Source organism: Neodiprion lecontei, chromosome 5 (assembly GCF_021901455.1).
Source record: "Neodiprion lecontei isolate iyNeoLeco1 chromosome 5, iyNeoLeco1.1, whole genome shotgun sequence".
Taxonomy (NCBI): Eukaryota; Metazoa; Arthropoda; class Insecta; order Hymenoptera; family Diprionidae; genus Neodiprion; species Neodiprion lecontei.
The window spans coordinates 28,371,443-28,394,065 of NC_060264.1; the positions used below are offsets into that span (position 1 = coordinate 28,371,443).

General features: G+C 39.7%; 1 protein-coding gene across 6 annotated transcripts; it reads right to left on the minus strand.

Moving 5' to 3' along the window:
- Window positions 1-256: 256 nt before the first annotated feature.
- Window positions 257-22,324, minus strand: LOC107219168 (E3 ubiquitin-protein ligase HUWE1). 6 transcript variants are annotated; one of them, XM_046741243.1, is made up of 50 exons: window positions 22,105-22,324; window positions 21,212-21,443; window positions 19,784-19,862; window positions 19,422-19,640; window positions 18,771-19,010; window positions 18,512-18,574; window positions 18,035-18,331; window positions 17,638-17,909; window positions 17,269-17,545; window positions 16,471-17,151; window positions 16,120-16,389; window positions 15,507-16,016; window positions 14,983-15,426; window positions 14,733-14,882; window positions 14,397-14,531; window positions 13,992-14,278; window positions 13,668-13,905; window positions 13,427-13,549; window positions 13,050-13,313; window positions 12,613-12,933; window positions 12,397-12,528; window positions 12,014-12,268; window positions 11,551-11,918; window positions 11,241-11,481; window positions 10,994-11,147; window positions 9,604-10,843; window positions 9,238-9,373; window positions 9,050-9,155; window positions 8,677-8,955; window positions 8,377-8,530; window positions 8,122-8,263; window positions 7,874-8,000; window positions 7,614-7,763; window positions 7,366-7,497; window positions 7,031-7,243; window positions 6,715-6,904; window positions 6,423-6,599; window positions 6,095-6,323; window positions 5,665-5,845; window positions 5,209-5,578; window positions 4,942-5,118; window positions 3,508-4,822; window positions 3,156-3,396; window positions 2,781-3,056; window positions 2,479-2,667; window positions 2,191-2,378; window positions 1,925-2,058; window positions 1,659-1,824; window positions 1,393-1,583; window positions 257-1,185 (listed from the first exon to the last, which is right to left on the minus strand). In XM_046741243.1, exons 3-50 carry the CDS (start codon window positions 19,826-19,828, stop codon window positions 1,083-1,085), a joined length of 12,792 nt encoding a protein of 4,263 aa, XP_046597199.1. In that variant the 5' UTR covers window positions 19,829-19,862; window positions 21,212-21,443; window positions 22,105-22,324; the 3' UTR covers window positions 257-1,082. The 6 variants fall into 6 exon arrangements, with proteins under 6 accessions (XP_046597199.1, XP_046597198.1, XP_046597203.1 ...); XM_046741242.1 differs by having other exon boundaries at window positions 22,003-22,324; XM_046741247.1 differs by having other exon boundaries at window positions 14,766-14,882; window positions 21,987-22,324.
- Between the last annotated feature and the right edge of the window lie 299 nt (window positions 22,325-22,623).

Sequence of the window (22,623 nt, forward strand, 5' to 3'; positions counted from 1 at the left end):
AAACTAAAAAATACAAAAGAACAAATATAAATTATCTCAACATCACATTTGATTTCGAATGATTTTGCTAGTTTAAAATAATCTCCTGAACGATAGAATGAATTAAAAGTTATTGATGTTTTTTTTCTTTCCATTTTTGTTTTTTATTATTTTTAATAATAGTGTACAACCATAAAACTTCTTTGACTGCATCATCGCAAATTAAATAATCAATAATTCAATCGTTATTAGGCTCTTGCTCGTATTTTCCACTTCCTCAACTTTTACCACTTTTAATACCTCGCACGATTTTCTTTCTACCTTTTATTCATTTTTTTCGTTCCCTCAATTTCGTTTTTTTTTCTCACATTTTTTCCGGTTCTTTCTTTATCTTTTTTCGGTTATCGAGTCGGTTACAGAATGCATCCAATTAATTACAGTATATTATAATACAATTTCCATTCTATTTGACCCTTACAACGTACTTAGTGTCCTATCTAATACACTTACATATCAATCTTAATGGCTACGCTTATAGGTAAACTTACTTAACATATTTCTTTTTCATTTATTTTATTCGAATCGTTTTCTTCTTCTTTTAAATCAGTTACTTAATTATTTTCATTAACTTTCCCCGTATCTCGCTTTGCTGGGAATTATCGTTAAGCTCTGTATCTTCTCCCAAGATCTTTCTCAACAAAATAAACTCTAACGTTGGTAGCAATCAAAATATTTACCTTAATAATTACAAGTTATCATTTTATAATTATGGTGTAATATAATATATACATATACGAAATGTTTATACATATATGTATATATTCTGTTTTGTTAATTCATTTATTTATAGTATATAGATCTTGATTGAAGATCAAGCGCGTATTTCCGGTTTTATTACACGTCTTGATTTGTTGTACATACTCATACGATTTTATTCCGTTATAGTTACGTTATGCATAGGTGCAAATAGAGAATCCAGAGACAAAATCACATATAGTCTCGAATCGAGATATTTTTTTGCGACAACAAAAGGCAAACAGACACGAGCGTGTTTACACAGAAAACTTACGTTATGCGCCGTCAGTTACTCGATATTAACAAATCTAAGCGAATCCAAAACCTTCGCTACACTCGTGAATAGCTTTCAACAGATTACTGCGCAGCTTGTCGTACGTTTCGTAAACCGGTAGATCGAGTTGATTGAAGCTGTAGATTAAACGAACATAGGAAAATTAGTTTCAAGGTCACTACTGTCGAGTTATATGTATATTCATGACACCATTCAATTCAGTTTCATTTCACAAATTGCGCGTTCTCAGTTAGTAAGTGTCAGATATTTGATCACTTTCCTATTTCAATGAATCTTTTTCAGTAATAATATTTGTACATGAACTAAATGAAACCAATAATTACCATGTGTGCGCTGAAGGTAATCTGTCTGTTGATCTGTCGTCTCGATGAATTTGGAACTTTTGCACGCCATTCATACCTTCTAAAGCACCGAAGCCTTGTAACGGTACTTTTGAAGTCCCAGTAACAAATTGAAGGAATTTCGCTCTGTCAGCTTGATCGAAACCGCGTAAAGCACGCCAGAACCATTGAATCTGTCCAAAGTATGAAGAATAATCGTTTATAGAACATTCGTTGTAAATTATTAGTGAACAGAAGACAAAACTTACCTGTAACGAAGTTGGACTGTATTTATGATATTCAGTGTTCGATTTGAGATCTTCGATGTCCACGTTAGGTAAACCACTAATTAACAGCTCAAGTTCCTGTTCGTTGAAGATAGATATGAGTCGTTTGGGAATTATGTCATAAAATCCCTCCAAAAACGCGTTCAATCTGAAGAAAAAACAATAAAAATGTAGTAGAACACTTGAATTAAGTTTCTTGATGTGCATTCTGACACGGTCATAAAAAGGAGGTGCACAAAAACACTCACTGTTTACGAATCGCTCCAGTCATTTTCATCTGACAGACCAAACGAATGTATTCTAGTTTAGTTTCCTCTGTAACAACGATATTTCGACCGTTTGGAATCAAGTCTCGTACGTCATTGACCCCAAATTCATTGACCTATGAAGAGCATTAAAGAAAAATTTAACGACTTGAGATATCTCTTCTTCTTAAATCTAATTGCACTTGTTCGTGATTCCCGAAGGAGAAAATTTGAGACAAACAGCTGAATGGAATTGGTGTTTCAGTTACCTCTGCGGAAAACGTGAGTTCGTATCCAAGATCGGAAACGTTATGTTCGGTGAGGTATACCAGTCCTTTGTAAAAGCTATAATCTTCGCTTTCCATATCGGTATGTTTAACAAGAATACCCAAAATGTGTTTATAAAAGCTACGTGTAAAGTAGCATTCCAATAGTTTGTTGTCATAAATAGCCTTAGCTGTAAAGACAAAGTAATAAGTGATTAAGTAAATAATAAAACGAATATCGTTACACAATGGTTTTTCGCAACTATGACTAACTGAAAAATAATTACTCACCAATTACTCTGCCAACAAATTTGTAGTAGCAAAGATGATTTGGATTGCAGTGCGAAGACGAATTAATCATGTAAGTTACTCGATCACCGGGACTCACGGTAAATAAGGCATACATTGGATTGAAGATCTCTCGCGATATAATCACGTACCATTCTCTGAGCAGTCCTCCAGCATCTTGGCCCTCCTCGCCTAAATTAGTCAAAGTTTAATTGCGATATACGTGAATAAAAAAAATATATATATAAAAAAAAAATCAGATCAAATTATTCAAATAAATAAAGCACAGGAATTTCACTGCATACCTTCAAAGACAATGTAGAAGCGATTTTTCCATTCGTCCGCATTTCTACGGTGTAACTCTCTAAAAGAATCTTCAAATATGTGACTTCTGCGTACATGAACAGCTAGTTCTTCTCTTCGTATGCCTTCGTCCATTCGTTCAAGCTCTGTTCTAAAGTAACGCCTCTTTACATCGAAATCTAAAACCCTAGTGTGATCTACAAGGACTGAGAAAGGTCCGTCAGCTAGGTGGGTTGTGGTTTGTCTAAGAATTTGATTCAGAACTGTCCTATGTGTTTCTGTAAAAACGAAGATTACAAATGAATAATTCAAAACTTACATATGCCAAGAATAATCGGGAATCTATAGCGATGAAACACAAAACATCAAAAACGTACCAGCAAATTTCAAGAATTTCAATTGATCCGACGGCAATGTGACTTGTGGTGCCGGAGCCATATCCCAGGAACTACTGATAACAGCCTCGGGCTGTGAAGTACCTTCGTTATCTGAATATATGGGTGAGACAGGTGCCAAATCTGGAACAACGTCTCGTGCCTCAGTTGTTGTATCATTGTTACGTTCGCGAGTCGGTGTGCTGGATGATGAATGAACTAGGAAGAAGGCTTCAACGGCAGGCTATAGTGACAAAGAAATAAAGATCATGTTAGTCGAGGGAAATTCAAATTTGAAATACAACGTTTCAACAACCCCCCTTAATAGTCAATCGATAAAAATGATTGTCCTTACTTGTAAGACTAGGACGGCGTGATGATCAGGTGTATGTTCAAGTTCGAGTAGACAAGCGCTCAAAGTTTCCCAAAGGTTGTCAAGCACCAAGCTCTCGCTCAACAATGGTAATATCGATTTGTCTTCCTCGTCGCGTGCGGTCGAAGCCGAAGGTTCAGTACTGCCGATCGAAGCTTTAGGAGTTTCTGTATTAGAAACGTTAGGCTGCGTTGTATCCATAGCAACAGCCTCGACATATTCCTCCGCTACTGCGACAGGTGGTTGTTGACTCGTGGTACCAGTGTCCATAGCAGTTTCGGCGGTTTGACTAACTTCGGTTTTTTTCTTATGAGCCAAACGAACCGCTTCCCTTATCTGCACGATAACTTTTAGTATACGTAAAAAGAATGCTTGACTAGATGTTTTGCTGACAAGTGCACCCATCGACGGAAGCTGGAGATCGCTGCCTGCTTTAACTTTGCTAGGTGCCGTCACAATGACGTTGTCATTAGTGAATCGATCGTGCAGAATGCCACGACCACCGCTTCCCGAGCTAGTTGATGGTTGTTCTTCAATGGAATATCGTCGGTTTATTTCCCTATTCAATACCTTTAGCTCCATCATGAGATCGTTGATATGTTCGCAAACCATGTTTGCCAGTTCCATGGCACCTTCCAGAAGCAGTTTTAATATCAATTGTCTGGTAGGATCAGGGCAGTGAGAAAGATTGAGAAGCAGTGCAGTAGCATCCTCCAATCCTTCTTCCGAGCAGCTTTTGCTTGTCAGAACTTGGACCGCCAGTCGAAGGTGTCCTTCAGGGGCCGCGACGCTCTGTTCCTTGCCTACGTCAACTTTTTTATTCTTGGCTCCTTCTTGTCGACGGTACGGATTAACTTCTGTGAGACCGATGGATATAAGGGACAGAAGTCTGAGCAATTTATCAGTGAGTTGGCTACTTCTTTTAACCACTGACCAATTCAGCATTGAGATCAATTGTCCGAATGCGGAAACCTCGAATGATGTCGTACTCTGTTCAGGTTCTGATCCTAGGTTTGAATAAGAGTGAGTACGAGCAACAGATTTTCCCTTCTTGGAAGCGCAAGAGTCTAGTCGCAACAGCATGTCCCAGAAATCTGGGAAATCACTCTTTCCAGGTTTAGAAGTAGACTTTGCTTTTGTTCCAGTTTCGTCTTTCACTATATTTGTCTCTTTCTCTTTTTCTTTGTTCTCTTTTGATTCTTTCTCCTTTTCTTTTTCTTCAGCCTCTTTGGATTTCAGGGGTACAAAATATCCCGGGAAACTTTTCGCCAACGATATCAACAGCTCTAGGGTATGTCTGTTGAAAAGGAAGTTTTACGAAATCAGTACAACGATATTTTATGGTAATTTTATCGCAGTAATTCTCCGCCATTAATATTGCCACGAAACTGAAGAATTATCAACTGAATAACTGACCTGCATACGGTTGGCGCTGCTTGTGGATGTATCGCGATAACGTTGCACTGTCTTTCGGATCTCTTACCGCCATGTCTTGTTATATGAAAAACATTTGCTCTGCAACCGAGCGCAGCATCCATGCTGATATTAAGCCAAGACTGAGCACTGTTACGTGTTTCAGCGACCTTCGGCAACCTGTACGGACAAGATATACAAACATCAACGTGAGAAAAAGAGATTATTAATCGCAAAAATTGCGAATAGAACGCGATGACTAACGCCTACCCAAAGTCTATCATCGGATACAATCCTTTTCTTTTAAATTTCCCACCAAAATCAGCTGCAGCATCTTTGTTTTCATCGTTGCTTCGTTCCATAATTGAAAGTAGGGCCCTAACGACCCATTCTCTGGTACTGCCGTGGTAGCACAAGTTTCTTATTACCCTGTGAAGCCGTAACGTGTTGATTTTTGGCTCATCGACAAACAACAATACCAAGAGACAAGCCATAGATTCATGATCTAGAAGTTGACGTCCCCTCAGTCGTAATCCAGCGCCCTGGTGGTTGATTCCACCTTCGCCTCTAGGGTTCCAAGAACTCCACTGCGCTCGCTGAGGCACCGTATGAATTGCATAACGAGCGCCTCCTCCTCTGCCTACACATTATTAATCAATTAATCAAAGTAATGCCTCGAATTTTGGAAATGAGTGGAAAAAATAAATGATGTCATTAGAAACCGACCTCGTCCAGAATTCCTCAATATGCTAGACAACGCAGGATTGCTCTGAGTAACATGACTCAGGATTCTCTCTTGCATCATTCGTCGATTACGAGCTTCCCAATCTCTTCTTAGACTTTGCGCTTCTTGAGCAAGATCTGGGGGTAGTACAGATATTTGTGATTCCTCCATATCGGTGAGTATCTGTTATAAACATTGAAAACAATTGGTTAAATCAGTATTCAAAACCAAAACAAGTCGTCTAATAACAAACAAATCAGTATAATAATCTGTCAGAGTTCAACAACAAGACAAAGTTGCAATTCTGAGTGTACAATTTGCTGATATAATCTCATCAGACTCAACATTCTGAACCGTCATAAAACTGGTCGAAAACTTCGTATTCATTGACCTAAGTTACTTTTAACAAGATTAATCTTTCGATTATCTTACAGCTTGTCGCAGGGAAGGTTGCAAGTTCTGGAAGAACGCTGCAGCGTCAACAGGATCCTCTGGGTTTGCAGATGCAGCAGCATGGCGCTGCTGTTCAAGCCGTTGTTGAGCAAGAACCTCTTCTTGTATAGCAGGTGGCAATGCAGCTAAAAATTCTGGGTTTACTTCCACTGGACCAGTTGGCTCTTCGACGACCGTAGCTTGCGCACGTTGTCTGATACGCTGAAGCCTATGCATGGATAAAAGATGATTGGTAAGAAAAATATCAAGTCCAATAATTAACGTCGTTGCCAAAATATTAATCTAAAAATGAAAAAAATAAACGTACCTGAGCTGTTCTGCTATAACTTCTTCGCGCATATCTTCAGGTAAGGCAGCAAGGAAAGATGGATCGACCCCGTCAGGTAGTTGTTGCTCTTGCTGTTGAGGTGGTTGTTGATTTTCAGACTCTTGTGGATTGTTTTCAGCAGAAGACGAACTTGGACCTTGGCTGACGACATTGGCACTAACATAGCAATAAGAAATATGTTAGAAAGTTGATGAAAAAAAATATATGAATTAACAAAGTAACGAACCAAGTGAGACAAGAAAGATCTCACAAGTTGATTACTGCGACTTACTTTCGCTCAACGTTTAATTGAGTGTCATCAGTCAGTAGTCTTCTAATCCAATCTGTGGGATTACCGCTGCTCTCGATGTCTGTTGGAAGATCATGGTAGACCTCTTGATTGAAGTCAACAAGTATCGGTGTTGCACCACGATTTCTTAGATTTATGGGCGACAAGTCTTCGGGGTTTCTTATGTTTTGCCCTGTATCAAAAATCGCGTATAAACTTTTACGATTTGAAATTTTACAATCAATAGATCAAGTTGATTGAGGTAAACAGCTTTTGAGATATCAAGTTGCCGTGTACGAAACAGAAAATTTCAACTCACGTTGCAGTCTAGTAGCTTCAGATGCGCTTGGTCGTAGAACCGAGTCCACAATACTTTCAGCGAGTTCAAGAGTTGCATTACGAGTTACTGTCCTAGGATCTCTTACTTCGGAAGAACGTTGTTCGGCTTGAGGAGTAGGTGGGGCACGATCCTCATCTTCTTGAACAGTGACTTCCATTTCTCCTGTTACTTCTGAGTAGGGCAAGGAGTTTTCTTTTCAAATTATACAAATATAATTTTACATTATATTATACTTATTATTTCAATATTATTTCAATCATATTTTCGTAGATTTTTACGGAAAGGAAATGAAATGAAACAGCTTCAAATCTTACCGATAATATCGTCTACTGCTTCTACTGCAGCTTCAACAGCCGCAACTAATTGCCTTGTATCTTCTCTCAGTGTGCTGGTACTGGCTGATGTTATTTGTTCATCGGTGGCCACAGTAGTAGTAGCTCCCTCGGCTGCGGAAAGAATTATAGTGATTGTCAAACAAGAAAGAGAAAAATATTAGGTGTGAAAAAGTTTTAAAGGACCATGAAAGATTGATAATAAACATTAATTAAAATGATATACGTACATTCGGTATTACTTGGTTGTTCCTTTTCTGATTTTTCCTCTTTTTCTGGCTCCTTGTCGCCAGTGTTGTGCTTTTTACGCTTTTCTTTCCTTTCTGCTAATTCTATATTTCTGTACTTCTCAAGCCCGGGTATAAGCTTCTGTACAACTCCTGCATCAAAAAATAATTCATGTCATAGATTTCGTGATAAAACTTGGAGAGAAAACAATGCAAAGGTTTGATGCCGTGAGCATCGAGGTAATGATATAAAATATGCTTACCAACGCAACAATCAGGCTGTGAATCTCCATCGAGTAGTTTACTCTCTTCTATCCACCAGTGTAAGGCCGTAGGAATATTGTTTAGAGTTGCGGCGAGACCTGGGCCGAACAAATATCCGGCTTGATCCTGACAGAATTAGTAAATAATACAGATAATGTTTTAGATCGATTCGTTTTGCATTCTATTAGAACGCATGAGTTTTATTTCTCACCATTTAGCTAGGAGACAATATTATAAATGTACTCACAACGAAATCGATTTGTTCTTCTTCCTGATTTGTGAATATTCCAAGCCCATTGTCCATAACAACAACTCGGGTATCTCTAAAACTCGATGCTAATACTTGACTCGTGGCTAACGGCAATGTTTGAGCTGTTGGTCCAAGAAGTCTGAAAGGTTCAAGCGATAAAAAAATTTTGTTTCATTTTAAGCCTAACAGAATTCATTAAAAACCTACTTAATAATTTTGTAAGAACAGAAAAACACAACACAAACAACATACCTCTGTAGAATTACAGGCGGATTGGTATTGCGAGGATTCGCCAACTGGAGGTACTGATAACGACGTTGACGAAGGGTACGTTGAGCTCTGGAAGCTGGCAACGATGCAGCCTCCAAATTATTTCGTGCCATCAGTAAAGGATGTGAATTGATTCCTATTCAAGACAATATTACGTATGAGTATCGATGAGTACAAATGACGGATCTGAACGACTTAAATTTACGAAACAGAATATTCAGTATTAAAATTGGGAGAAATATTAAAACATAAATGAAAAGTAAATTCAGCCATTTTTATTACCGTTACTTTCAACTGCGGTCGGATCGTCAAAGATTCCAAAAGGTAATGGAAAATTGGTATTCCAAGGAAGACTTGGACCCGTCGATGCCGGAGTTGATGATCCATTGTCGTGATTATCGTAACTGTGTTGAATCATGACTACATTCCCGCTGTCCCGATCAGCTGATGGCAGCATGCGGAAAACGCCTTCTCCGACGTCGTCGTAAAACTCCATGCCATCTTCTTCGTAATTTGAGGAACCTTCTTCCTCTTCCTCTTCCTCCTCTTCGTTCTCTTCAGCTATTAAGTCGAATTAAAATTACAGTACAGACAGGAGATTGCTAAGTAAAAATGCTGAAATGCTGAATTCAAATTAGCTTTTTGAAATATTTACCGTCGTCTTCTTCTTCCTCTTCATCGTCATCATCGTCTTGAACTTCATCCTCGTTATCGTCGGATGGATTGCTGTCAGAGTCGGAATCAGAGCTCATCAGGTCCTCCTATGGTTTTAAAAAATTATTTAACATCAAGGCTAAACATTGAGGGAATAGACCAACATTACAGAAAGGATGTTAATCTTACTGTTGTGTCACGTGCAGGATCGAATTCACCTTCTGCTTCTCGCATCGCTAAACTTTCCTCATCAATATCCATTGGTCTGTGAGGCCGAGAGGGCGGCTCCTCCGTGATGGCCGAGCCGTCCCTAGGGAAAAGTACACTACTTGATTATAAATACTGTACTAAAGCAAAGAGAATATATTTTTAAACAGACGAATGTGTAAAAATTCTGAACATCGATTCAAAGTTGTATTTCATATAGGATAAAAACAATGGTTGGATTGATAAGTGCTTTTAAAACAATAAATACGACATCAATAGGCCTAAAGTAAATGGAAACAACTGAGGCATTGAAATTAGAGAATTATAATCGTCGAGACACAATTTTACCTCTCCAAAAGTTGGTCCATAATATCATCCAACGCAGCTTCGTCACCTTCTTCGTGAACATGACTTTCAGAAGTGGGTTCCAAGCTCTCGGCAGTTACAGAGATATCGTGTTCTGTGTTTTCGGCGTCTTCGTTCGGCTCTTCGCCAACGGCATGAGTAGCCTCAGAATTTGTGGTCCCAGTTTGTTCACCGATTCCAGTTTCCTCTTGAGCATTTCTATTGTTCTTTGGTTTGCTGAATTTTGAACTAACAGCGCCAGGCATGGGCTGATTTATAATTCTGGATAGAGTTTCGAGCGGCTTTAAGGCGGCGTTAATAGTCCCAGCCATATTCGGACTAGAAAGATCGAGACTGTGAGGTATTTTTGCCAAATCAGTGACTATGCCCTTCTTCAGCATAATTCTAACAATGTTGTTGACGTTGCTGTACTGACTAAGTTTCAATGATGCTCTAAGATGAGTGTGAGCTGTAGGTGGACAGTTATCGATCATAGTCGATATAAGCCCTATCAAAAGCTGAAGCTGAGCATGTTTCTCGGAGCTCTCAGGAAGCGCCAGAGATCGCGTAAGGGCGGCCTTCACCTCTGTTACAAGCGTGGTTTGCGCATCTGGCGAATGATTACATGAAGCTAGAGCAGCGATGAGCATTCGTGCCATGCTGCTGCACTGTCTGTCACAAGTATTTTCCGGGAGCATTGGTAGCAGTTTGTCGAGAAGAAAAGCGAGGGCTGTCGTATCCTCGACGACGAGTTCGCTTTGTCCCGCGCGATACGTGTGCTCGGTGATGAGATTTGCAACCGCACCGTATGAGCGTACAGCTTCGGCGAGCATTTTCAGTATTGCGGATTTTGGCAGTAGTGGTTTTTTCGCTTCCTCAGGCTCAACTTTACCGTTGTTACTGATATCCGCGTATATTTTCAATGGTGTTAATTGCGACACTTGGTCGTCGTCGTCCAGAGCATCACAGTTAGCCGGTGTAGCACTACTGTTGCGAAGTATGTCTCGACGGGATGTCGAGGCTACACTCGTTGACGATGAGGTCGAATGAGGGGTTGTTTTTTTCTCCGGACTTCCGATTGGTGTCGACGACATAGCCTCGTCCGCTAGCACAGGCATTGGTTTGATCAGCGCGTTCAAAAGGTCTTGGATAACGCCGACCGAAACTTCTTCAACCATTGGCATAGCTGGTGAATGAGTAGGTGGGAGCGCTTTGACGAGTAATCTGTTATCGACATCGTCACCTGGTGAGGAAACGCAAATTCATCATAATTTTTTTATCCCTCTGAACATGCAATTAAGTTGATCAAATATTCCTAATTCAATTGTGGATAACTTATTATTGGTGTGGTTGAAAATTAATTTTTTTTTTCAAACGGAATTACCGAACTTACGTTTCAAGACATTGATATCGACTCTGAGAATATTCTCGCATACTTCTCTGTAGACTTCTGGATTACGACAGACGGCACTGCTGATTTGCCTCGTCATGTATAATATTTCTTTATAAGCAGGTGGAATGTTGGTTAAAGTACGAGCTCGAACAACCTGAAACAATAAGATTTACCACTCGTTAGGCAAAGGATTTATTCTTTGAAAATTCACAGATTTTCAAGTTATCGTGATGCAATTTTTCCTCACCTTTTCCATTGCAAGACAGAGCGTTCGCGGTTCTTCCAAAGTGTGTCTAATCAGTAGAGTACTGAGGCTAATACAGCCGATAAAACTGCTTCCTTGTGTCATGTCGAGTAACAGTTTCACGCCACCTTCTCGGGCGAATACCTCAGCATTTCTATAATCTCTAGTTAAACGTAGGCAGACTTTCATCAAGGCGTGCAAAGCGTCTCGATCGACCGGTATTGCCAGGAGTTTAACACACGCGCTGTAAATGAGTTCAATTAGTTATTATTTGTCTTCCGGTTTGTTTTGAATAAAAGAAACTGGCACATACCGAACAATGTTTGGCGCAACTGCAGGGTCTAATCCCTGAACGACGGCGTTACGTTTATCTTCTTCAGGACTGATAGCGGGACTTGGACAACCCTCGGTATCCATGTTTGATTCGGTAGTGGGATTGCCATCTTCTCCAGTGGAATTTTTCAGTTTGAATTCCATCGTTATGGGTCTTCTGTTGTCGCTGTCTTCGTTCACTTGTGTCATGCATGAAAAAGTGATGAGATAACGACGCCTACCGCAAGTTATTCTAACGTTGGATTCTCCTGCCCGATAAGCATCGTTAATAGCACGGTTATTGATGGCTGAGTACGGTGTCCACTTTCCGGTACTCAGGTCGAACCATTTCCACGTTCGGTTTGTCACCTAACAAGTGAGGTGATGCGGTCAAACATCATGAAGTCTATTTCGAAGTAACTGAGGTATATGAAAAGCGTTACAAAAGCAAGTGTATTGCTTACCTTGTGCATGAGTTGTTTTCTCTGTGTAAGAACAGCGACTTTTTCAAGACGATCTATGAGTAGAAGTAGCGGCGCCAGCCATTTTGGTGTCTTTATATTTGCTGCAGCAGCGTCCTTGTTTTCTTTGGAATTTTTATTTGATTTTGATTCGGTAAGCGGTCCTTCGCTGACTACCAATAGCTTCACAAGTTTCTCTGTGATGCCACATTCTGCCACTATTTGTGCGCAAGGTACGCGCATCTCTTGGAACGGTCCCTACAAGAAATGGAATTCAATCAAAATGATCTAGAAGATAATTTGCAAAAACAAAAGCAGAAAAAGTGTAGAGAATTTTTCTCTGTTTCTATCTTGATTAATAAAGTGATCTGTCGTTTCAAACCTACCTCAAAGAATAAAGTATACAGGTATATGCGACCGGCAACCTTGCTAGCTTCTTCGCACTCAATTAGTCGCGTTCCATTATTTTCCCCACCATTTTCGGCGATATCGATCAGGAAGTCAACCAAATCTGCGATCTAGAGAGAACATAAACCGTAAAAAAATGTATCCAAAATTATGCAAGTTATATTTGTTAGAAATTTGATGTTTATTAAACTTACTTCTCTAATCAGTTGACGTAGAGTGCCATCGCGCCATTCATCACCGTTTCGTTTCGTAATGGTAACCAGGAGATCACAGATCCGATAGACAGTGTCTGGCATGAGATCCAGTAAGTTTAAGCACTGTTCCAGTGTGCTGTGAGTAAATTCGTCGATACTTTTACTCGGTGATGATTCTTTCACAGGTTCTTCTGGGCCGACATATTTTCGAGGATCTGTATCCCCGAGAGACATTGCTATAGCATGCATTATTTGGTCGTCATCCACTAATTCTAGATCCATTATCAAACCTTGTCCACTAGCATCTCCAGCAGGAGCGTCCTGAAAATATAGGATATCAGTTAAGGCGATAGTCGTATAATCGTGAAAAGGCAAAAGCAGAATCCTTCTAGTTTTCTACTTATAATTGTTAATTTAATTACGTGAAATCAACTCACCGTTCTACGCAAAGTCGCCGGATTTGTGAGAAGGTAATCTGTGGCTTGTTCGACATTAAGAGTATGCAACAAGGCCTCGATGCAGTGAGCTCTGCTGAATCCCATATCCATCAGTTGACGCAAGTGTTGAGGATTAACATCTGCTTCAGGCTCTTCTCGACGCTCCGTTGTTGAAGCTGTTACAGTGTTTACAGAACTACTGGCTCCAGTGGTGCCTGCTGCAGTCGAGGTACTCTCTACACCTTCTTCTTTTTCAGCACGTTCCTGTGCGAGATGTTGAGAATGATATGAATTCGAAAACCAGATATTTAACAATTTTTTCCTTTTGGCAACCAATATTACAGAGAACTGATCAATACAGTTGCAAAAGAACTTACCTTGATGATTTTTTCGCCACGAAGAATGTGACGAAGAATAGAAAGAATCGATTCGGTCATGCGTGCTCCATAATTTTTCAATGGTTTCTTACCCCACATAAGCATTACAGCTTCGAATGCTTTCTGTAAATGGAGGTAGAAAAAATGATGGAATTAGATACTCGTTGGAATGAAACGAACAGGTGCTAGTCACGTTAAGTGAAATACCAAATAAAATAGTCTGATAGTATTATAATAGTACCTTGTGGATGTCGGTGAGATATTTTATAGGATCGAACGTTTCGTAAACTCTGTAAACTCCAATATTTTTGGAGGAAACTGCATGTGGTGAATCTAGTATGGCTTTTGGGTTGACCATTTTTTCCAGGAGCATCAGCCAGGCGTCTAAAAATTCGCCAGTTCCATCAGGGAGATTGGGATGCTCCAATCCTTCAGACAAGGGAAATTGCCCTCCGCCCGACAATGCCCAATGAAATGTACTGTGAGTGGATGAAAATTACAAAACAATACAATATCGACGAAAAAACTAATACATTCAAGTATCGTATAAAATTCCATAACGTACGCAAAGAACGCTGCCTGGCCTCCAGAGTGAACAAACGTTTGAAGCATCAAATGATATGGATGTCTTTTTTCATCGAATAACATCGGCGAAGTAAATCCGACGGAACAAATGAGAAATGTAAGCCGAAATTTGGGAATTGGAGAAGGTGGAAGCTTGTCCCATGATAATCCACGAGTCAGCAAGCCATTCAGCGCTTTAGCGACACTGCGAGCTGCTTGAGACGGCAGAGATGGAGTCATGGGAAGCTGCTGACCCCTTCGTTGTCTTATCGGTGATCCAACGCACAGCTAGAAATCAATTCCACGATGTTGTAAATTAAAAAAACAGAAAATTTCAGGAACTAAAATTAAAAATAGAATTCAGCTCTCAAGTAAAAAATAATCGTCTAATTGAACGCTGCCGCACCTTTACAAGAAGGCCAAATAACTCGGCTAAGGCTCTTCCAAGACGTGATGAAGCCCCGAGCAAAGGTTTGATGTACTTTAATTGATGAGTACTTGGTGACGTTCTGCCAGTTACGCTGCTTGGCTTGTCGTCGACCTGTTAGATTTTTAGAACAAGAGAATACAGATATAGATTACTTTATTTCAATGCAAATGCTTCGTAAAATTATTGAAATCCTTGATTTTTTTCTTAATTTTAATGAAGTAATTATTATTTCACAATTATTCTAGTAGTCGAATAACGAGCAAAAAAACAGCTCAAGGATAAAAATTCAGAACCTATTATCAATCAACGAACCCTTAGCGCAATTAATTCCTGAGTTTTGATTACCTCCATCGATACTGGCGGTGGATCTGTACTCAATGCTTCCATAGCGGTCGTCATTCCGTTGCTACCCATATCAGACGAGGTAGTGGCAGCCCATGAGGACGATGGTTCGCCCTCAGTCTGTTTAACAAGTGAATGGAAAATTACATCAATAACAATTATTGAATGAACGATGTGTAACTTGACCAAATTTTATACTCCTAGATTCAAAATATCTCACCCTAAGTTCCAGGGGTACTAATTTGTCCATATCTTCTTTCCCAAAATCACAACCTGCAGGAATGATGTCGTCACTGCAGAGTGCCAATAGGAGTGTACTTTCCCATACAAGTGAGGTATATAATTCGGACAGGCCTTTGAGGACAGTCAACCCAAGATCAGATCCCCAATGATTCATTGAAAGGTTGCGTATTTCACTTTGGCCGGTTCGGCAGACGTGAACAAACATGACAACGTAGCCGTGAGCCGCGTTCATGGCGTGAAGTAGAGGCGTAGCCTGATCGCTGGTAAAAGCAGTCTCTAAATTAGGAGCTGAAGCTAATTCGTGTAGAAGAACCGACCCTCCAGGGGATTCCATGTGACAATGAAGCGGTTTTAGAAGATTCAAGACTTCATTGAGTTGGGACAATCCTGTTTTGAGTACCAAAGGCTCGTGTGCCAAATTCTGTAAAACAAAAATCAATTGAACATAGTTCTAAGTTTGTAACGTCACTGTAAAAGAATTTACCAAATCTTGGAACTAACCAGAATGCTTTTGCAAACCGAAGCCACAGCCTGCGCCGCCTGAGCAACTGGATAGTCGACTGGAAGATTTGGCAATCCCAGGATAGACAGAAGTGGGACCAGTCCTTTTTGGGCTACGAATTCTCGGCAGTGATCGTCAGTCGAGTTGTTGCTCAGTATGGCATCGACGAATTTCATCACATTGTGAATATAGTCGACTAAAGCTATCGGTGTTTTTTCCCGTGGTTGAGGTGGTGGTCCAGGCTGAGCGGGAGACGGAGATGGCTGCTCTTCGCGTTGAGGATGCGAACTAGTGCTTGCTTCTTCCTCATCTTCGTCTTCTTCGTCGCTGCTACTTCCACCCCCTCCTCCGGCGCCGCCACTTCCATCGCCGACACCAACACCGACAGATTGTCCTGAGGACTGACGATTGCTCGAACTCGAGCTCGACGGTGAGTTTTCGGACTTGCTTGCCGCACGCCAACAAACGTAGCGAGGATCACAACCCAAAAGGCAAAGTTCTTCTAGAAGCTGGTGATTTTTAAGGGACATAAATACATGAGTCAGAAAGTTATGCTCGATCCAAAGTGTTACATTTCGTGATGAAAAGTATTTGAAATTACGTGTGTAATACCTTGATAATCGCAGCCGTAGCGTCGACTTTGAGACTAGGCTGATGCCTCATCAATTCATCCATAGCATTACCGAGATTGGAAGCTGTGTCACCGAGCGGATCGGCGCTTCGTCTACGTCGCATTGCAGAGAGATAAACAGGGGAAAGAAGGACTTTGAACAGACGTTCAAACGGCCGACACTTTACGAAAGACTCTAATCCTCGTTGATTTAAACATAATGCACTAAACACATTGGGCAAAGATCCCAATACTTCTCTGGTTGCAGGTACCTGTTGATACAAGTAAAATGTAAGAGCGAAATTCAAAGACAAGGGAAAGTATGAAGTGTATCGAACAATAAATTCACTTACATCTTTGATTAGCAGAGCATGCAGAACGACATCAGTAAGGCCGTTGTCCTGCAGGGAAGACAGTAGCGAAGGTTCTTGAAAAACGTAAACTGTAACAACATCCGTAGCAAGTAAAAATAGGGAAGGTCCGTAGTAGTCGGAGTTGCTAATAATGTGTTTCAATGAGGCTGGCAAAGTCCCTTCCATTACGTGACGTATACTGTCAGTGAATGCTGGATCTTGAATAGCTTTCTTCAGAAAATTGAGCATAGACTTGAGAAGTGCTGCCCTTTGTGGAAGGCAGGTTTTCCCTGTCTTAGCTCCCGAGTAATCGGGCAAAGGTTCACGTTTGTCCTCTACTTTCGAGGCAGCATTTTCATCCTCGGAAAATTCCATCAGGTTCAACGATTCCTCACGGTCATCGAAGGTCTCGTTCATTTGGGGGGCTGTGGGAGGGTTTGAGTCATCGTCCACCTCTGCAGGCCTATCGGCAGGCGATTGCTGCTGTTGCTGCTGTTGTTGCTGTTGATTTTCTTGATTCGATTGCTGCTGAGGTTCAATTTCGAAAGGCTGTTCCTTTCTGCAGACGTTCACTTCCATATCCAATCGATTTATAAAACTAACCAGGCCTCCGTGGGCTTGGAACCCTTGCATGTCGATGTTTGTTATCAAATCTATAACTCGCACAGCTCGTGTGACGAACTGTAAATAGAGAAAATAATGGAACAGTAAATCATTAAAGGCTTTTATTTGGGTAGAAAAGTAGAGAGAAGCTTTCCGTGCCATTAAATTCGTTAAACCTTTTGCTTTAACACTCACTGTAATGTGTTCAAGCTCGCTTCCCGGCCAGTTGATAACTTTCAGAAGACTTTCCATCATTCCGCAACTGACCAAAGCTTCTCCACCAGCTTCATAACTGGCAAGATGATAAAGAAAGCTGAACAAAGCTGTGGCTAGGGGAAGTGGAAAGGGTTGTCCATCGGGTTGTGGCGATGTCAAAGTAGAAATACAAGTTCGCACGAGCACAGGTAGAAAACCATGATACGAACTTGCACCGGTAACATCTATTATCATGTTCAAACGAGAACCTGGTTTCCTTCATTCAAGAAAAACAAAAAAAAACGATGTTTAGTACCACAGTGGATAATTCGTAAAAGATAACAAACCAAAAGACACAAAGGTACTCACTTTGGGAAATGTGGATTACGATCTAGATGTATAATGCTAGTTAATGTCCGTAGGGCTGCGGCACGAATTTCTACAAGGTGAGCATGAGGGAGCTCCAGAAGTTCGACCAGCTCTTCTAACAAGCCAGCGTGCAATAAACTGTGAGCATTTTCTTGGAGAGCGTTACTATATACAAGTACAGAGAGCGCTTGTAATCTTGCCTGAACACATTGCAGACGTCTTCGATAATCTGAGAAACTGTGTGCCAATCTGATATGAGTTAACAAGGCCATCTGAAAAGTGAACACATGAATTTTGTGAAACTTTATTGACATAAAAAGCGAGCACAAAATTATTGAAGAAGTATATAAGTGATCGATAAGTTAAAATGATACAAGTAGTTTAAGTAAATACCAACCTGTCGTTCTTGAGGAACATTGTACGATTTTAATAAATCGTTCATTATTTGTGCCGGAGTTTTACGGAGTTTGTCGACACCCTCGATATGGATATAAGTGACCAAATTTGTCTGACCACTCTTCTTGTTACTTGATCCTCCGCTGGCACTTCCGCTACTTGACATGGCTGGTTCTGTTGCCATCGTTGTTGTTGTTGTTGTTGTCGTTGCTGTCGTTGTTGCTGACGTTGTTGTAAATACGATTGGATTTTCGGCGTAAAACTCAAAGTGCAGAGTAGTCGCACTAGCAGGAAATGGCTGTTTTTCAATTTGAAAATATTATTATATCAGCTTTATAAATAGCAAGTTGAATTGGAGTTTGAGATAATTCGATTAAATTTGGAGTTGGTGATATTTGAATTTCTCTCATAAATGTTATCTTCTACAACTATGAATGAAAAAAATCCGAATGAAAATTCAAATGAAAAACTGTTTTACCTTCTCCGGCTGTTCTTTGCAGCAGTCAGCAAGGCCAAATCCATTCTCTTTTCCACCCCAGCTCTGAAAGGTTATAATATAACACTAAATAACGAACCAGTTCAATACATACGTGTTAAAATGCTAGAAAGAATGTTAAAAAATTACTCAAAACCTACAGAACCAATTTGTATAAATCCATACCTTACATGAATTATATATTTATAAAACAAACTTGAATTTCGCAGCAAATAAAAATAGAAAAAGTAATGTTTCTTACCTCAGCCAAGTGATTCAAACGGCTGAGTAAAGCTTGACGTTTGTCGCTATTTAAACGAGTAATAAAATTACTACGTTTACTAAACATGTAGAGAAGATTCAACACGCCGAGGACAACATGCATGTCGCAACTCGACAATAATGTAACTAGATGTTCCATACTATTGTACAAATGTCGTGAAAAAGAGTGCTCGATCAGGAGGGTGGTGAAGTGTAGTACCCAGAGAAGCAGTTCTTTTGCCTGTAAAAGAAGAGCAATTTGTAATTTTACATGTTACTTAAATATAGCATGAAAACCGTACATGCCTTTTATTATATGTGAGTAATAATTATGCAGATTTCAAACTCCTAGGAAAACCACGCCTTAATTCGGATTATAACTTGTAAAAAAAAATAAAACAATTTCTTATACTTGAAGGATTTAAATTCGAATCAAATAATTTAAATCTATATCAAGCTTCAGGCAAATTATTCCAAATTTTGTTTCAAATCAGACATGAATAAATACTAAAATCTGTAAGTTATCAAGACGTTCCTTTTGCAGTGCATGTATTTATTCACTTACTCATCTATTTAATTTTTTATGAAAACCCGCTGACCGTATCAATATTCGATCTGTATTAGTAGATTTTATTGTTTCTGTTCTTCATACCTCTCTGTTTTGAGGAAGATCACATGCGAGTTCCCATTGGTTATCGGGTGATCTAGCTGCGGCTTCTTCAAGAATACTGTCACTCAGGTCTAATACATCGATCCAATGGAACAATTCGCACTTTCCGAATGTCCAGGCATCTATTTGCTTCAGTTCTTCTAGCAATTCGGCGTGCGAACACGAACGCAACTTGCTTATCAGCGCCTGACATTCGGCAGGCTGAAAATATCCAAGAATATTCATATGATTTCAAAAAAGGTTACATTGATCAGTCGCCTAAGTAAGTCAAAATTCTTTTGTACAAAAGAATTAGAGGTCGTCAGAGTTTTTCAAGTTCATTTCATAATTAATCCATTGCTTACCACTTCGGAAGTGCATTTTTTCAATCTACAACGATCAATCTTCATTTTGAAAGATGTTTTCCGTGTGAATGTTATTTATCTGGAAATAAAGACAAGCAGTTTATTAAAAACCTAGCTCGTCGTTGACAAAAAATAAATCCACTCCCAAATCATCGTCACTTTATTTCTCCGATGTAAAAATAGCTGTCTAAATGCAGCAAAGCCTTACTTTAAAAATTACGACTTTATTAGTAGCTAAAGAATCGTATCCAGCTTTTTGCTCAAGAATGCTATCCTGCATAAATTTGTAAAAAATATTCACACTACAACAAAAAATTTTCGTCGAAACAAACTTTCTTTTCGATAATCAGAGTTGATATCACTGTACTCTTGCTTCCATGTTTCATTGTCATCAAAGGTTAAAATTATTTTTAAATCATAAGATGATGAAACAAACCGTTGCGCATTAATCAGAAAAACTTAAGAAACAGACTTTTGCAATTTACTATGACTTCCAGTAGCATGTTTGAACTCTTATTCATTGCCACAGACTAAAGATGAAAAAGAAAGTTCCTGAACATTCTACAAGCCAGATAAAATTCAAACAAAGCACAATTCTTTAGTGTAACCTAGAGCACCCCTCAAGGCCGTTCTTCATTGTATAAATACTTAAAATAACATGTAATAAGAATGACAAAAGCTACAAAAGTAATCACACAAACCGATCACCGTCACTGACCGAAAAGTTTGACGTTGCGGTTATGCTGAATCGGTGTTCCGTCTGGAGAGGCGTCGAAAGAAAAGAGTTTGATTAAAAAAATGGTTGAAAAATGGTTGCAAGGGGGTTGAAATGGCAGTGAGCCTAATTTACGGTACTTGATTCTGCACAGTCATTGATTATCGAATCATAACCTATCAGGAAAGTGAGCTGTTCACAGTCAAGATAGATAGCATACATAAGGACACGTACAACAACAAAGGTATAAGAATAGCCAAAATTTGAAAGCTTCATCACCCAGTATTAAAAATTTGAAAGTAATAGTCTCAAGTTACGAGCATCGATAACGAAAACTAACTCATTGTCCACTGCAATGAAAATATAGGCGATAAATAAAGACGCGGGGCACATGCAGCAGGCTAAAAAATGCACATATGTACGCGAACGATAGCACACAACACGCAAAAATACACACTCACACATAGAACGCAGATAACGGACGAGAATGAAGTGAGCAACGAGGAAACGACAAACAAATGTTGTAGAAGGAAAGTTCGTTTTCGATTTACTAAAAAAACAAAGAAAAGAATAGTAGAGTGAAGAGAAAGAGAATAAAGGGGGCAAAGATGTAATCGTAATATGGAATGATCAGCGTTCAGAACGGAGGACAAGAAATATACGCGAGGCAAAGGCAGTGAGGCAAGTAGCGGATAATCGTCGCATTTACTTACTTATTGTAGATTATCGTGCGAATTCTGAATCAGTATGTTCAAAGTTTTGGAACGATGGTGTTTAACGATCTTCTTCGAAATGTTTTCACCGATGGCAGTGCTGCACTTGTCGAGAATAGGTTGACGATACGGTGCAGCAGGCATCGCGCCGCTACCGCATTGGTTATAACGTAGGTTTGTGTGTATTAAATGTGAAAATCACTTTTCTTTTATCTCTGTCTTTTCCTTCCTTCTGAAAATAATCGGTAAATACCAGTTATATATCGTCGATTAATATCAAATTGTTGGTACGGACGAAGTAACAGGCGACTTCGCCTCTTTGTAGGGAATAAATTTTTTTTTTTCCGTCCTCTTCTATTCCCTCCGCATTTTTTACTCTCTCACTCTCTCGCCCTCTCTCTCTCTCTCTGTTTCTCTCCACAGATCGTTTATTATAAACAAATGTTACCAACACAAAATCACGCAAGGATTGTCTATTAATCCTTGAACGAACTCTCCATGGATTAAAAACGAATGAAAACAGATATATTTTTAGTGCGCGAAATAGCAGGCGAGTTTATTGTAGTTATTCGATTGTTCGCTCTGCTACTAGTCCGCGGATGTGTTGCTCAGCGCCAATCGTACTACTAGCGCCAGTCGCCGCCATTTTGGTTACGAACTGGAGCCAAAAAGAGAGAGAGAACGACATGGATGAGAAAAAAAAAATAATAATAATGAAAGGAACGAGGGAAGAAAAGAAAGGAGGGAAGAAAAGCAGGTAGTATGTATGTACAACCTCGCGGATTAATTACTATTTGACTCTCTGTGACTTCAATCTCTGTATTACAAAGAGATTATTATTTGTTTGTTGTATATTTCTGTAGATTTAGCCTCGTAATGCTCTTGGTATTTACTTTTCTTTTATTATTCAGTATACCGTCAGGGTATGCGATTATTACGGTATCACCTGGGCGAAGCAAGTGCACCCAGGTATACATTCACTGCACTGGTTCTTCTTGGTTGTATTTTGTTTTTCTTTTATTATTACTTGTTTATTTTTTTTATATACTTTTTACGGAAGATCACCTACGCGACATCATTGTCGTTGAAATCTACGCCACACCACTGCGATTCACGAAACACACATTACACATACGACGAACACGTCGCGCCGAAATCCTCGAACGCCACGGAGTATAAAGCCAGATATATAGATACGCAATAGCAGCCGCTGCAAGTCACGCACACGATTGCAAACAGTTGAAATTTCGACCTTTCCGACCGTTCTAAAAAGCAATTTACACGCGGTACGTGGAATACGGATTGTTTCGATTTATGTCGACCTTGTGTCTGTACGGTAATTGTCAATCCTTCTTTTCGCCTTAGATTTCTAAAAAAATTACGGTTGCCATATCGACAGACTTATCCAGCGA

Bases quoted from the DNA above. Each gene is read 5' to 3' on its own strand.
- LOC107219168 (XM_046741243.1), bottom strand. From the start codon at position 19,828: ATGAAGATTGATCGTTGTAGATTGAAAAAATGCACTTCCGAAGTG. The intron at 18,575-18,770 runs GTAAGAAACATT...ATAACCTTTCAG, and splicing joins GTTTGAATCACTTGGCTGAG to AGCTGGGGTGGAAAAGAGAA. The intron at 6,600-6,714 runs GTAAGTCGCAGT...TTGCTATGTTAG, and splicing joins CAATTAAACGTTGAGCGAAA to TGCCAATGTCGTCAGCCAAG.